Raw genomic sequence first — 16,792 nt, 5'->3', positions numbered from 1 at the left:
TAAATTGTATTCCTAGATATTCTACTCTGCTTGTAGCAATTGTGAATGGGACTTCACTCATGAACTGGTTTGCTGCTTGTCTATTATCAGTGTATAGAAATGCCTGCAATTTTTGCACATTGATTTTGTATCCTGAGACTGCCAAAATTGCTCATCAGCCTAAGGAGATCTTGGGTTGAGACAATGGGGTTTTCCAAATACACAATCATGTCATCTGCAAACAGAGACGATTTGACTTCCTCTCTTCCTGTCTGAACACCCCCCATTTATTTCTCCTGCCTGACTTCCCTGGGCAGAACTTCCAATACTATATTGAATAGGAGTGGTGAGAGAGGGCACCACCGTCTTGTGCTGGTTTTCAAAGGTAATGCTTCCAGCCCCTGCCCATTCAGCATGACATTGGCTGTGGGTTTGTCATAAACAGCTCCCATTATTTGGAGATACGTTCGATCAATACCTAGCTTATTGAGAGTTTCCGGCATGAAGTGGTGCCAAACTCTATCAAAGGCCCCCTCCGCATCCACTAAGACAATCATGTGGCCTTTGTCACTGGCTCTGCCCATGTGATGGACCACGTTCATTGACCTGCGTATTTTGAACCAGCCTTGCACCCCAGGGATGAAGCTGATCCAGTCATGGTGGATAAGCTTCTTGATGTGCTGCTGAACTCAGCCCACCAGCATTTTATTGAAGATTTTCACATCGATGTTCACCAGGGACATTGGCTCAACATTTCCTTTTTCTGTCGTGTCTCTGCCAGGTCTTGGCAACAGGATGGTTCCGGCCTCATAAAATGAGCTAGGGAGGAGCCCCTCTTTTTCCATTGTTCAGAACAGTTTCAGAAGGAATGCTACCAGGTCCTTTCTGCACCCCTGGTAGAATATGGCTGTGAATCTGTCCTGGGCTTTGCTTGGTTGGCAGGCTATTAATTACCACCTCAATTTCAGAACTTGTCATTGGTCTACTCAGGGATTCGATCTCCTCCCAGTTTAGTTCTGGGAGGGTGCATGTATCCAGAAATTTATCTGATTCTTCCAGACTTTCCAGTTTATTTACACAGAGGTGTTTATAGTATTCCCTGATGGTAGTTCGTATCTCTGTGGGATCAGTGGTGACATCCCATCATTCTCTATTGTGTCCATTGGATTCTTCTCTCCTTTGTTCCCTATTAATCCAGCTAGCAGTCCATCTATTTTGTTAATCTTTTCAAAAAACCAATTCCTGGATTCATTGACTTTTTGAAGGGTTTGTCGTGTTTTATCTCCCTCAGTTCCACCCTGATCCTAGTTATTTCTTGTCTTCAGCTAGCTTTTGAATCTGCCTGCCCCCTCTTCTCTCTTTTAATTGTGTTGTTAGAGTGTTGATTTTAGACCTTTCCCACTTTCTTCTCTGGGTATTTACCGCTATAAATTTCACTCTAAACACTGCTTCAGCTGCGTTCCAGAGATTCTGGTACATTGTGCCTTTGTTCTCATTAGTCTCCAAGAACTTATTTCTGCCTTAATTTCATTACTTACCCAGTAGTCATTCAGGAGCAGGTTGTTCAGTTTCCATGTAGTTGTGTGGTTTTGAGTGAGTTTCTTAATCCTGAGCTCTAATTTGATTGTACTGTGGTCTGAGAGACCGCTTGTTATGATTTCCGTTCTTTTGCATTTGCTGAGGAGTGTTTTATTTCCAATTATGTGGTCAATTTTAGAATAAGTGTGATGTGGTGCTGAGAAGAACATATATTCTGTCGATTTGGGGTGAAGAGTTCTATAGATGTCTATTAGCTCTGCTTGGTCCAGAGCTGAGTTCAAGTCCTGAATATCCTTGTTAATTTTCTGTCTCGTTGATCTGTCTAATATTGACAGTCGGGTGTTAAAGTCTCCCACTATTATTGTGTGGGAGTCTAAGTCTCTTTGGAGGTCTCTAAGAACTTGCTTTATGAATCTGGGTGCTCCTGTATTGGGTGCATGTATATCTAGGACAGTTAGCTCTTCTTGTTGCATTGTTCCCTAGACTGTGTGTCTTTGCACGTGAGATGGGTCTCCTAAATATAGCACACCAATGGGTCTTGACTCTTTATCCAATTTGCCAGTCTGTGTCTTTTAATTGGGGCAGTTAGTCCATTTACATTTAAGGTTAATATTGTTATGTGTGAATTTGATCCTGTCATTATGATGCTAGCTGGTTATTTTGCCTGTTAGTTGATGCAGTTTCTTCATAGTGTTGATAGTCTTTACAATTTGGTATGTTTTTGCAGTGGCTGGTACCAGTTGTTCCTTTCCATATTTAGTGCTTCCTTCAGGAGTTCTTGTAAGGTAGGCCTGGTGGTGACAAAATCTCTTAGCATTAGATTGTCTGTAAAGGATTTTATTTCTCCTTCACTTATGAAGCTTAGTTTGGCTGGATATGAAATTCTGGGTTGAAAATTCTTTGCTTTAAGAATGTTGATATTAGCCCCCACTCTCTCCTGGCTTGTAGTGTTTCTTCAGAGAGATCTACTGTTAGTATAATAGGCTTCCCTTTGTGGGTAACCTGACCTTCCTCTCTGGCTGCCCTTAACATTTTTACCTTCATTTCAACCGTGGTGAATCTGACAATTATGTGTCTTGGGGTTGCTCTTCTTGAGGAGTATCTTCATGGTGTTCTCTGTATTTCCTGAATTTGAATGTTGGCTTGTCTTGATAGGCTGGGGAAGTTCTCCTGGATAACATCCTGAAGAGTGTTTTCCAACTTCGTTCCATTCTCCCCGTCAGTTTTAGGTACACCAATCAAATGTAGGTTTGGTCTTTTCACCTAGTCCCACATTTCTTGGAGGCTTTGTTCGTTCCTTTTCATTCTTTTTTCTCTAGTCTTGTCTTCACGCTCTATTTCATTAAGTTGATCTTTAATCTCTGATAGCCTTTCTTCTGCTTGATTGATTCGGCTGTTGATACTTGTGCATGCTTCACGAAGTTCTCGTGCTGCGTTTCTCAGCTCCATCAGGTCATTTATATTCTTCTCTAAACTGGTTATTCTAGTTAGCAATTCATCTAACCTTTTTTCAAGGTTCTCAGCTTCCTTGTGTTGGGTTAGAACATGCTCCTTTAGCTTGGAGGAGTTTGTTATTACCCACCCTCTGAAGCCTACTTCTGTCCAATTTGTCAAATTCATTCTGTGTCCAGTTTTGTTCCCTTGCTGGCAAAGAGTTGTGATCCTTTGGAAGAGAAGAGACATTCTGATTTTTGGAATTTTTAGCCTTTTTGTGCTGGTTTTTCCTCACCTTTGTGGATTTATATACCTTTGGTCTTTGATGTTGGTGACCTTTGGATGGGGTTTTTGTGTGGATGTCCTTTTTGTTGATGTTGATGCTATTTCTTTCTGTTTGTTATAGTCAGGCCCCTCTGCTGCAGGTTTGCTGGAGTTTGCTGGAAGTCCACTCCAGATTCTGTGTGCCTGGGTATCACCAGCAGAGACTGTAGAACAGCAAAGATTGCTGCCTTTTCCTTCCTCTGGAAGCTTCATCCCAGAGGGAAACCTGCCAGATGCCAGCTGGAGCTCTCCTGCATGAGGTGTCTGTTGACACCTGCTGGGAGGTGTCTCCCAGTCAGGAGGCACGAGGCTCAGGAACCCACTTGAAGAGGCAGTCTGTCCCTTAGCAGAGCTCGAGCACTGTGCTGAAAGATCCGCTACTCTCTTCAGAGCCCACAGGCAGGAAGGTTTAAGTCTGCTAAAGCTGCACCCATAGCCGCTCCTTCCCCCAGGTGCTCCATCCCAGGGAGATGGGAGTTTTATCTATAAGCCCCTGACTGGGGCTGCTGCCTTTCTTTCAGAGATGCCCTGCTCAGAGATGAGAAATCTAGAGAGGCAGTCTGGCTACCGCGGCTTTGCCAAGCTGCGGTGGGCTCCGCCGAGTTGGAACCTCCCGGAGGCTTTGTTTACACTGTGAGGGGAAAACCATGTACTGAAGCCTCAGTAATGGCAGACACCCCTTCCCCCACCAAGCTTAAACATCCCAGGTCTACTTCAGACTGCTGTGCTGGCAACAAAATTTCAAGCCAATGAGTATTAGCTTGCTGGGTTCTGGGGGGGTGGGATCCACTGAGCTAGACCACTTGACTCCCTGGCTTCGGCCCCCTTTCCAGGGGAGTGCACACTTTTGTCTCGCTGGTATTCCAGGTGCCACTGGGGTATGAAAAAAAAACTCCTGCAGCTAGTTCAATGTCTGCCCAAATGGCCACCCAGATTTGTGCGTGAAACCCAGGGCCCTGGTGGTATAGGGAGCTAAGGGAATCTCCTGGTCTGCGGGTTGCAAAGACTGTGGGAAAAGCACAGTATCTGGGCCAGAATGTACCATTCCTCATGGCTTCCCTTGACTAGGGGAGAGAGTTGCCCAACCCCTTGCACTTTCTGGGGAAGGCAACACCCCACCCTGTTTCAACTCATCCTTCGTGGGCTGCACCCACTATCTAACCAGTCCCAAAGAGATGAGCCAGGTACCTCAGTTGAAAATGCAGAAATCACCCACCTTCTGCGTTGATCTCGCTGAGAGCTGCAGACTGGAGCTCTTCCTATTCGGCCATCTTGCCACCCACCTCCAACAATCCTTTTTTCCATTTATGTTGAATGTAATTACAGATATGTTAGAGCTTAAATCAGTTATTTTATATTTTGTTTTCTGTCTATTCTCTATGTTTTTCATTTCTCTGTTTTCTTTTCCTTATCTTCTTGTGGGTTACTTCCAGTGGGTTACTTTTTAGAATTCCATATTAATTTTTGTTTTTGAGTGTATCTGTTTCTTTTTTACTAGTTGCTTTAGGTATTAAAATTATACATATTTTTATAACTTAAATTTTTTCATATATTTACTATGGTTTAAATGTGTCCCTTCCAAAATTCAGGCATTGCAAATGTGATGGTATTAGGTAGTAAAGTTTTTAAGAGGTACTTAAGTCATGAAAGTTCTTCCTAATTAATGTTATTAAGGCCCTTATAAAAGAGGCTTCATGCAACAAGAGGGTCTTCAGCAGACAATAGATGCCGATGCCTTGATCTAGGACTTCCCAGTTTCCAGAACTGTGAGAAAATAAATTTCAGTTTATTCTAAATTACTCAGTCTCAGGTATTGTGATATAACAGCATAAGTGGACTAAGTCAATATCGATATCAAACCTATCCTTGTGTACTTGTGGTGTAATTTTGCCAGTTCAAGTGAAGTGTAGAAACCTTATTTCCCTTTATAGTTCCTTACCTTTTTCCTTTTATAATATGATTGTCCTAAGTGTTCTCTCTACCAAATCAGATGTTAAAATTTCTGCTTTAACCCCTCAGGAGGAGAAGGGAAGCCTATTATATTGACTCATATTTTTACTTAGTGTGTTTTTTCTTTGCACTTAATGTTCCAATATTCTTTCTTTCATAATTTCCTTTTTGTTTAAAGAAATTTCTGTAGTCATGCTTTTAGAAAAAAACTGCTAGTGACAAAATCTCTTAGTTTCCCTTCATCTGAGAATGTCATTATTTCTCCTTCCATTCCTAAAGGATTTTTTTTTGCTGGATATTAGATTTGGGTTGACAATTTTTTCCTCTCAGCACTTGAAAGATGTTGTGTCACTTCCTTATGGAGTCCATGGTTTCTGATGTGAGATCCACTGTCATTCAAATTGCTTTTTCCTTACAAGTAAGGTGTCATTTCTTGCACTCTGCTTTTAACAATTTTTTCTATGTTCTTAGTTTTCAAAAGTTGAATGATACATCTTGGCATGAAATCTCTTTGAGTTTATCCTATTAGGTTTCATTTGTCTTTTTTTTGGTAACAGTTTTATTGACATATAATTTTTAACCATAAAACTCACCCTTTTAAAGTTTATAATTCAGTGGTTTTTAGATTCACAACATTGTGTAACCTCCACTATCTAATTTTAGAACACTTTAATCACCTAGAAAAGAAACCCTATACCTATTAGTAATCACTATTTCCCCTCCTGACCCTTGGAAACCACTGACATACTTTGTCTCTATATATTTGCTTATTTTAGACGTTCACATAATCATGTAACATGTGGCTTTTGTAACTGGCTTCTTTTACTTAAAGAAAGCATAATGTTTTCAAGGTTGAGTCATACTCTGGCATGTATTAGCACTTTATTCCTTTTTAGTACCAATTAATAGTCAATTGTGTATATATATATATAATATATATATATATACACTATATTTTGTTTATTCATTAATCAATTGATGAACATTTGAGTTGTACCACTTTTTGGACATTACAAATAATTACAAATAATCCTGCTTTTTGTACCACTTTTTGTGTAGACATATGTTTTCTTTTATTTGGAGTAGAATTCCTGAGTCATAGAGTAACTCTATATTTAATTGTTTGAGGAACTGCCACACTGTTTTCCGGAGCAGCTGTAGCATTTTACATTCCCACCAGCAGTGTATGGGGGTTCCAATTTCTCCATATCCTCCCCAATACTTGTTACCTGTACTTCATGCTATAAATATTCTAATGAGTGTGAAGTGGTGTCTCCTTGTTTTGATTTGCATTTCCCTAGTAGCTAATGTTGAGCTTCTTCTCATAAGCATATTCATCATTTGTATATCTTATTTGGAGAAATGTCTATACAGATCCTTTCTCCATTTTTAATTAGGTTGTTTTTTATTATTGAGGTATAAGAGTTTTTATCTATACTAAATATAAATCTCTTATTGTATATGTGATTTGCAAATATTTTCTCCCATTCTGTGTGTTCATTTTCTTTCTTGATGGTGCCACTTGAAGCATGAAAGTTTAAAATTTTGATGAAATCCAACTTATTTACTTTTTCTTTTGTTGCTTGTGTTTTTGGTGTCATATGTAAGTCTTTTCCTAACTCCAGGTCACAAAACTTTACTTCCATGTTTACTTCTGATAATTTTATAGTTTTAGCACTTAAATTTTGTTCTATGATCCATTTTGAGTTAATTTTTGTATACGGTGTGAAGCAGACGTCCAACTTTATTCTTTTGCATGTGAATACCCTGTTGTTTCAGCACTATTTATTAAAAAATAACTACCTTCTTCCCATTTAACTGTTTTGGCTCCTTTGTTAAAAATTCACTCAGCTTCTTGAATCTGTAGGTTTATGTCTTTCACCAAACTTCAGAAGTTTTCAGACATTATTTATTTGAGTATTTTTAGCCTCACCCTCTTTCTTTTCTCCCTCTAGGACTCTGATTTCATTAATGTTACATCTTTTGTTGTAGTCACTTAGTTCCATGAGAATCTGTTCTTTTTAGTCTATTTTCTCTCTTTTGTTAGAGCGGATAATTTCTGTTCTTCTATATTCAAGTTCCTTGATTTATTCCTTTGTCTCCTTCGTTCTGTTATTCAACTCATTTAGTTTTTTATTTTGATTATTGTATTTTTCAGTTTTAAAATTTCCATTTGGTTTTTCTTTATGTCTTCTACTTATCTAATGAGACTTCCTATTTTTTTCATTTGTGTCGAGTGTTTTTGTAGTTGCTCACTGAAGCATTTTTATTTTTTAACATCTTTGTCAGATAATTTTTTTACATCTTTGTCAGATAATTCTAACATATTTGTCTTCTTGGTTTTGTCATTTATTAATGGCATTTTTTCATACAGTTTGAGATCTTCCTAGTTTTTGATATATATCATGAGTGATTTTCATAAAACCTGGACATATGGGATATTTATGAGGTTTTGAATCTCATTAAAATCTCTTTTAGCTGGCTTTTTCTAACATGGTACTGGCAGGGGAAGTGGGTGTGGGGAGCAGGCCAAGTTGGAGGAGATATCCAAGTTCCTCATTTGGCCTCCACTGATACCCAAGATGGGAGACTCCTTATTACTGACTTATGATGATGATGAAAGTACTGGTTCTTTATTTGACCTTCTCTGACACCACCCTGGGAAGGAGGGGTTAGGACACCTCTAAATAATTACTTAAATATTTTTCCATAATGCCAACCTGAAGATGTTTCAGTGTAAGGCAATTCTTTAAACTACCTAATAGTCTGGTGAGGGTAGGGGTCTATGTGCTCCACTAGGACTTTGCTGACATGAGTAGGATGGGGTCACAATTCTGTCTGTAGTTTTGCCTAGAGTATGCATTTATTGTCAAAAAGTTCTCTGTCTGCTATACTCCTTTTCTGGCCCTTCAGCTGGAGCAGTGTTTTAATGGGGCTTTTTTTGTCTGTGCCATTGGTGTTTCCAGGTTGCTGATGTCTAAAGTTTCAAGTCTGGTGTATCTAAAGCAAAAAGAAAACATAGGGAATTAACCATCATGTTGTTCCTTGGGTCCCAAGGTCTCTAGTTGATCTGTCTTCTTTCCACCATTTGGAGACGTTTATGTTTGCTTCATATGTAATGTTCAGAATTTTTCATTATACTTAGTGGGAGGAATAGGGACAAGTATATCTACTCCATCTTCCCAAAAGTGGAAGTCTAAATAGATCTCTTAATAAGCAGAATCATATTATAATCACTAGGATATGTTAATACTTAAAGGAGCTTTGAAGTTAATTTTTCTCAATTCATAACTCCCTAATTTATCATTTTAAGAATTCAAACTTTATATATTGGGCTTACTTTAAATGAGAAATGCCTGTAGATTATTTACACATTTCTGAATATTGACTACAGTTGTCTTCTTCAATATTTGAATTAAATTCTTCTAAATAATTACTGAAACTTTTTTTCATAATGTCAACCTGAAGATGTTTCAGTGTAAGGCAATTCTTTAAACTACATAATGTGAAATAATTGTCCTTCCAGAAGTATAAATGGAAACAATATTTTAGAAGATTCTATTCTATTTTATTTATTTATTTATTTTTATTTTTTCATTTATTTTTGAGACAGAGTCTTGCTCTGTCACTCAGGCTGGAGTGCAAATGAATGGTGTGATCTTGGCTTACTGCAACCTCTGCCTCCCGGGTTCAAGCGATTCTCCTGCCTAAGCCTCCTGAGTATCTAGGATTACAGAAGCTCACCACCACATCCAGCTAATTTTTGTATTTTTCGTAGAGATGAGGTTTTACCATGTTGGCCAGGCTGGTCTCAAACTCCTGACCTCAGGTAATCTGCCCACCTCGGCCTCCCAAAGTGTTGGGATTACAAGCATGAACCACTGCGCCCAGGCTTATTCTATTTTAGAAGCTTGGCTGCATTTAAAAGATTACTTATCTTACCAGGTTTCTATATACTTACCAACAATTGCCTATTAAAGATATTTATTTAACAATTTTTGAACTTCCAGACGTACTTTTTCAATAATCATTCCTCCTTCTCAAAATCTTTGATTTATATTAATGTCTAGTAATACTTTCATTCATTGCCCTCTAACAACCTACCCTGCACTCTGCTCATGAGTTCTTTATGTAACTTATCTTACTTAATCTCGTTTCAGACAAAAGAAAGTGAAGCTCAGAAAGACTGAACCAAAAGCATTCGTAAGTGGTAAAGCCAGCGTCTGCATATAGGTCCTCTGCCTGCAAGCTCCACACTTGTTTTGACAATGCTACACCTGACAAAATAAGCATCTTGTCATTCCTAGGTGAAAGCTTATTGGCATGTCTTCTTCCTCAGATGCTATTTTGTAACTTCTAACATGTTTTTATTTTTATCTTGGTAAATTTTTCACCTGAGAAAATAAAATTAATACAGAAATTTAAAATATAAGGTATCGTGCTGATGAGTTGATGGGTGCAGCACACCAACATGGCACATATATACATATGTAACAAACCTGCACGTTATGCACATGTACCCTAGAACTTAAAGTATAATAAAAAATATATATATATATATAAGGTATCTATAATATGTTTTAAAGGTAAAAACAAAGTTTATAATTTTTAACTTCATTTTTGCCATTTAAAAACTATCACTAATTCTTCAAAGTTTTACCACATATTTAGGTATAAAGAGAAAATACTACTGGATAGCTGCCATTATATGTGCAAACTGTGCAAAGAAAAATAAAATAAGCCATGTTAATAAATCCTTGTTAATGATAAGATTTACTCTTTAAAACATGTATTTTTAATTTGACCTAGAAGAGACAAAAAGGCTACATGTGTAAGAATCTCTATTCAACATAGAACTATTTTATATTAATATTTTCATTCACTTTAATTTTTACAAAAGAATACATATTTAATTTGCTTAATCTCAATTTTATAACATCTGATAATCAACATTTTTTTCTTTCAAAATATTTTGGCCAATAAATCCTCTTAAGGTAAATAATGTTACTTTTTCTTCATTTCAATTATTTCTACACTTGATCTTAGCCAAAAGGCCGAGAAGCGATATTTCAATTATTTCTAAACTATTAATCAGAGGAACTCCTACTAATTGCTTAGTCAGCAGTATTTACATCTGTCATTATTTGCTAATCCTTTAGATTTTAGAAATATTTGTGTTTTTTCCTTTAGCAAAGAATAATGCAAATACTACACATCCTCTGATTTGTACAGATCCTAGTCCACGATGTAACTTTTCAAATGCAGAAATAAGCCATTTGTTATTTGGATAAATACACTTTTTCTGGGTATATTTTCCTGCAGATAAACTACCATTTAGGAAAGTTTATATTACATTTTTGTTCTTAGTAATCTACTCCTATTTGGGGGGCGCTCTTTTTGATATACACTACTGTATCCAATTACTATCAAATTAACATTAGAACATGTTGAAATCATGAGTATTTTAGTTATCTATAATATTTTCCTTGCTAAGTTCAATTTCCCAATAATTAAAAAATGGTACTTTTAGTCTCAAATTTTAAGTTAAATAAACTAGTTGTTTCTGCAAAATGACTGTAGTTCAAACGAAAATTGTTAACATGTTTAGATGAACAAATAAATTATCTTAGTAAAAATTTACAGACATTTTCTAGTATTATGTACTGCAATTTTACCTAAACTATGACAGGAAGGCAACAACTGTTACGTATTTTCAAAATACATACAGCACTTCCAGTAAGATAGTCGGACCTGCTGGTATTTCTACTCACATTGATCATGTGAGGAATATTATCATCGGAATCACCACCTTAGAAAATAAGAATCAGCTAGCTATGCAAATTTTAAGTATTTTTATACAGTAAATGTTACATATAAGAATAATCTGAGGGAAGGGAACTGATATTTATCTCATTACCGTTGTTGCAATTGGGTATAAAAACGTCCACCACTCCCATTTTGAATCATTTGCCGTACAGAAAATAGAGGACATTTTAATTTCTCATGATGGCAGGTTAGGGAGAGAAGGGCTTGTTATTTCTAAGAGCAAGAAACTACAGTTTTATAGGATTGCACACCTTGAGACGTAAAAATTTTATAAATCACTGAATTTTAATTACATAGTAGTTTATACGCCAGACACAACAAACGTCAAAAGCCTATCTTGTACTAAGCAGGCAGCCATCCACCCGCATCTACCTACCGAAGCCATTTCTGCTTTTTACCAGCGACGCTGGAACTGTGTTATTGTGGGATATGTTCAGTGTTGAACAGGCTCCCAGGGCACGGCTGTTACTTTCGAGGTTATGCTGGGGTACAGAAGTTAGGCTGGGGCAGGGCCATCCTCCTAGGAGGGCCCAGCACAGTCTGGGAAACCACACTGGCGGGCCATTTTGCTCACAGCCCCACCGCGCCGGGCAGCGTCTGCAGCTGCTGCGTGCGAGACCCAGAGGCTCCGGTCAGCGCGCCGGCCGCAGGAAGTGCGAGCACTTGTGAGCCCCGCGCCAGGCCGGTGAGGTCTGAAGCTACAGAGCCTGCTTAGAAAGCATTGCCGCGCGTTGCCGGACGCAGGCCCACAGGCCCAGCCGACCGAGGCCGCAGTTTTCCCAGCCCCGCCGCCGTTGCCAAGGCGACCGCCGCCCAACGTTCCCGCGGCGGGCTCCGCCCCCCGGCCAATCGGACCGGCGCTCGGTGGAGCCCAGATTCTCTTTGTTCCGCAACCATTTCGGGCCCCGGACAGGAGGCAGTGCCGCTTCGGCCGAAGGCCTGAGCGCCCGAGGCCTCTGGGATGGTGTGGGACCGGGTAGGTGGCGTGAGGGTGCGCGGCCCCGAACTGGAGGGGCGGCAGTAGAGGCTGGGAGCTCCGAGCTGCCTGACGCGCCTACGGGAGAGACGCTGGGCTCGCTCGCTCTCTCTGTGCCCGCCCGGCCGTTTGAAGCCGGGAGGCAGCGGCGGCGCGGTTCTAACCCCAACAGCTGCCGGCCCAGGTGCCCTTTGGGACCCGGGTAGGGGGCAGGCGACGGCGGCTCCTCAGGTGTCCGAGGAGCCCGTTAGGGGCGGCGGGAGCCAGTTACCAGGGGCAGGAAGGGAATGATCTGATACTCAGGGAAGCGTTTGCCTCGCCTGTTAAGCTGTGGCGTTTGAGGGCCCTTGAGTGCTGCAGTCGGCTGCCCTGGGAAGGCAGCCTCCCACTGGTTCTGGGTGCTGGCCGGCGCTGCCCGAGATGGGCCAGTCTTTGTCCCGCCCTGGGCCACTCTGCCCGGGTCTCCCGCGTCCGCACACAGCGCCCATCGTCCTCGCATGCAGCTTGCCGATCTCTTTCTCCCGGCGGTTCTTTCTCCTTGGGTCTTCTGGGCCTCACGACATGTTTACATAATGTTTGTGACTGTACGGGTTTTGCGTGGGCTTGTGGGTTTTGCACTTCTACCTGCACTCCCTTGCGTACAAGCAACAGGGAACAGCTGCTGAGGAGCAGACCGGCCACCAATCAAGCTATTTTCGGAATGGCTTTCTTTAAAAATGATCGCGTGTTGCTTACTGATTTTAAAAATCAACTGAATTTTTCCAGGATTGCTTACAGTTTAAGTCTGTTATCTTAATCGCTAATCAGGTTGGTCTATCAGTAGATGTAAATGTAGAAAACTGAAATTGGAGGCTATCTACAAATTGATTTTGACAGCTGTATTAAGAAGCTTAATAACTGTCCTTTGAAACAGTAATGACTTAAATTATGAATGCGTAAATGGTACTTTTTTTACCCTAAAGAAAAGATTCTTTTAAAATTGCAAGATGTATGGTGTAATAGGTGTTTGGAAATGAAGGTTGTAAAATGGCTGTCCTGACGTACTCACTTTTAGAATAACAAAAGTTCCTGCAGGATTTTAAGTTTCCCTGTTATATCAAAGCTTTCATATTAGAGTGGTGAAGAAGCTATATTTAGTGGAAAAGGGGAAAGTCCCGTTTTTTGGGAAAGGATCTGTTTTCCACTTTTACCTTACTTGGCACCCTAGTTGTTCCTAGAGAAGGCTGTACCAGGATGAAAATTAGCAACCACAAAAGGGAAATAATAGTTTGAAGGTGCAGATTTCTTTTTCAGTCTCTAGCTATGCAATGCATAAATTTATACTAGTTTGGCAGTACGATTTTTACTTCATGCAATTTAACGTGAGCCTAATGAAGTACTAGTGTTCTGTTTTCTTTTTCCTAAAAGGGGCCGCCACCCTGGAGTAGTCTTGATGTGGCTGCATCTTTGTCCTAGTCAGGAATTATTAAATTCCTCCCACTGAAATATCTATAAAAATCTTGTTTGCACTTCTACCTCAACTCTCAGTGGCTTTATTACCATTATATAATGTGAACAGAATAAGATTTTTTGTAAAAATATATGATTCTAGTTGTAAGCTTTTCCAATATCAATACTTGTTATTGTATTCATTTTTTATGACTATATTTATAATTTTAAAGCCATTCCATGAACTCAGTTTTTCTAAATGTTGTAAATGAGCTCCTACATTGAAATGTAAACATCTATATTTAGAAGAATTTCTTGACTTTTAACCATGTTGGATTCTGCAAATTTTTTTTAAGAAAAGAAACCTGGTTATAAAGGAAGTCAAACCAAGTGACATGTGTAATGAAATAAATTTATGAAATATAAACTGCAGAGAGGAGCACAGCAGTAAGTGGGGGAGTTCTTTTTATTGGCCAGGGTATAAATTGTGATTTTTTTCCTGAGATTGATATTTGAATACATATTGGTGCCAAAAAGATATCCTCCCTCCTCAAAACAGTTTGGTTTACCAGCAAAAGGGTGAGAAAGCTGAGAGAATCAAAGAAACTGATGAGGTTTTCAAAAACAATGGAGAACAATGCCATCCTCAAAGAGGAAGGATCAGAAACAGTGAAATTCCCCTGGAGGTTGAGGATTTTTCTTAGTTGGCTCTATTCAGCCACTGCCATGGTAAATCTGTTGAGTGTTGACAGGTGACGGAGTCTTCTGAATTGTACAAGGAATGAACTTCACAATGGAAGACAGATGTTTGCAAAAGTGGTGCCTTAATCTGTATTGTGTCGCTGTAAAAGAATACCTGAGACTGGGTCCTTTATAAAGAGAAGAGGTTTATTATTTGGCTCACGGTTCTGCAGGCTGGGAAGTATAAGAAGCAAGGCGCCGCCATCTGGTCAGCTTGTTGTGCTGCATCATATCATGCTAGAGAAGGTCAAAGGGGAAGCTCCCCAGGCAAAGAAAGGGAAATCTGAGGTGAGGGCCTGGCTTTCTAACAACTCACCCTGGGGGAACTAAATCATGTCCACGAGATCATGATCAGATTTCAACATGAATTTTGATGGAGACAGACACACCATATGCAAACTACAGCAAGTGGCAACTGATTTGTAATTATATGCGTGGATGTTAGTTGGGAGGTTTTCAAAAGCAAGTGTGATTGGGTTGCTTTGAAGGGTCCTTTGAAGTACTGTCAGTTGCTATAATAAGAATATTAGAGTTCTAGAGTCTCAATGGTCAAATGAGATATTGAAATGGGAAATAGGGAGGCGGATTTGTCTTGGAATTTTCTGGAGTAGATAGAATACATATGGGAATAGTGGCTACATCTTAATCCAAAAAGACACTCCATGCCAGAGCAAATATTACAACTCAGTACTGACAAAAAAGCTGATAACTGTAAGACCATAAAGTTGGGATTGATATATGCCTTTTTAATGGTTAAATTTTTAAAACAAAGCAAAACTTTTCAGTGTAGTGTAGAGAACAGGCGCTTTAGAGCTACACTATTGGGATTCAGATTTTGGCACCTTCTGTAATTATCTGTGTGACCTTGGGCAAGTTATTTAATCTCACTTTTTCATCTTATGTTATGAGGAGTAAATGAATTAATACAGTAAGCTCTTAAAACTGGGCCTGTCAGGCCGGGCGCAGTGGCTCACGCCTATAATCCCAGCACTTTGGGAGGCCGAGGTGGGTGGATCACCTGAGGTTGGGAGTTCGAGACCAGCCTGACCAACATGGAGAAACCCCATCTCTACTAAAAATACAAAATTAGCTGGGCCTAGTGGCACATGCCTGTAATCCCAGCTACTAGGGAGGCTGAGGCAGGAGAATTGCTTGAACCTGGGAGACGGAGGTTGCGGTAAGCCGAGATCATGCCATTGCACTCCAGCCTGGGCAACAAGAGTGAAACTCCACCCCCAAAAAAAAAAAACTGGCCCTGTCATGTATTAACTTTTTTATAAATAATAACTGCTGTTATCATCAATGTCATTATCATTGTTAATTATTTCAGAAAACTATAGAAAATCATAAAATAAAAATTACAAATATCAGTACTACGTAGTAACTACTGTAAGCCCTTTGGTGCATTTCCTTCCAATGTTTTTTTCTGAGTTTATTGGATTTTTTTCACAGTTGACACTTTACTGTGTGGGTAATTTTGTATTCTTTTTTCACCTAGCACCATAAGCATTTTCTTATGCTACTAAATTATTCTGTTACCATATCTAATGTTTGCATGTTTGTGTGGATTTCTCATTATTAAACAGTTTCTAAATTTTTTGCAGTTATAATAAACACTGCAATGAACATCCTCTTAAAAAAAATCAATTTCTGCATTCTAGATTATGAAGATAGAGACCCCAAAGCAAAAATACTGAGTCAAAGTAAACATCCAAAGCTCATGGTCCATACTGCCAAATTGCTTTTACTTAAGGGAATTTAATAATGAACTTATTAATACAATAAATTGAGACTACACAGTATTTATTGTTCCTGTTGCTTGGGGATTAGAAGAATAGAGAGTAGATTAACGTTTTACTTGTACTGGACATTATTTGTAGGCATTTAATATACACTGTCACTTTCATGTACATTTTTCTCATTTATTATCTTGGCTCTGTGTTATACATGGGAGTTACTTCTATTTTACTGATGAGAAAACGAAGTGTAAATAGGTAAGTACTTTGTCCAAGGGCTCAGAGCGTTCGAGCCTGAATCTGAATCTAGATCTGCTTGGCTGCAAAGCTCATCATGCTGTTTTGTTTGTATACTTTTATATCATATACATACTCGGAATTTTATGCTGTAACTAACTATAGATCACAGACCACATTTTTAAGATAAACTGAGTTGGGAATAATGAATGGGTAAGTTGCAAAGTTAAACAAGACAGGGCTTAACTTTCCACATACATTTTAGAGAAAAATCTTTACCTGGGTGAGATATAATTGGTAACAACTATATAAAGCTGGGTTCTAAAGTGAATGCACCAAATATCTGTGGGTGCAGCTCTTAATGATCTCAAAACAAGTAAATGAGAGAAAAGCAAAGAAATCTCAAATTTGATTAAATCTGGGGAGTAAGAGGAATGAAAAGGCTCGTAAGTGCTTGAATTGAAATATGCATTTAGTAAAACTCCTGGTAAAGTAAATGAAGGTTCTACTGGGGAAATAAAAAAATAATATGTGTTTCACATAAGGAAAATAGAACTACCTACAAGGTAGTTAGTGGAGCCCCTTTATCCTAGATGCATATGTTCCTACCACAGATGAAAAA

At 39.1% G+C, this 16,792-nt stretch overlaps 1 protein-coding gene across 3 annotated transcripts in view; it reads left to right on the top strand.

The window, feature by feature from the left end:
* The first annotated feature begins 11,863 nt into the window (after positions 1–11,863).
* The window catches only part of TNPO1 (transportin 1), a 97,399-nt gene continuing 92,470 nt past the window's right edge, over positions 11,864–16,792 (top strand). For 2 of the 3 annotated variants that reach the window (XM_023207960.1, XM_023207957.1), the window contains exon 1: positions 11,864–12,028. In XM_023207960.1, coding sequence (XP_023063728.1) covers positions 12,014–12,028 — 15 coding nt within the window. In that variant the 5' untranslated portion in view covers positions 11,864–12,013. The remainder of the gene's footprint in view (positions 12,029–16,792) is intronic. The other variant, XM_026454553.1, reaches the window with a different exon arrangement.

Source organism: Piliocolobus tephrosceles, chromosome 4, assembly GCF_002776525.5.
Source record: "Piliocolobus tephrosceles isolate RC106 chromosome 4, ASM277652v3, whole genome shotgun sequence".
NCBI lineage: Eukaryota > Metazoa > Chordata > Mammalia > Primates > Cercopithecidae > Piliocolobus > Piliocolobus tephrosceles.
The sequence above is the reverse complement of the archived record's forward strand: the minus strand, read 5'-3'. Positions and strand labels throughout refer to the sequence as shown.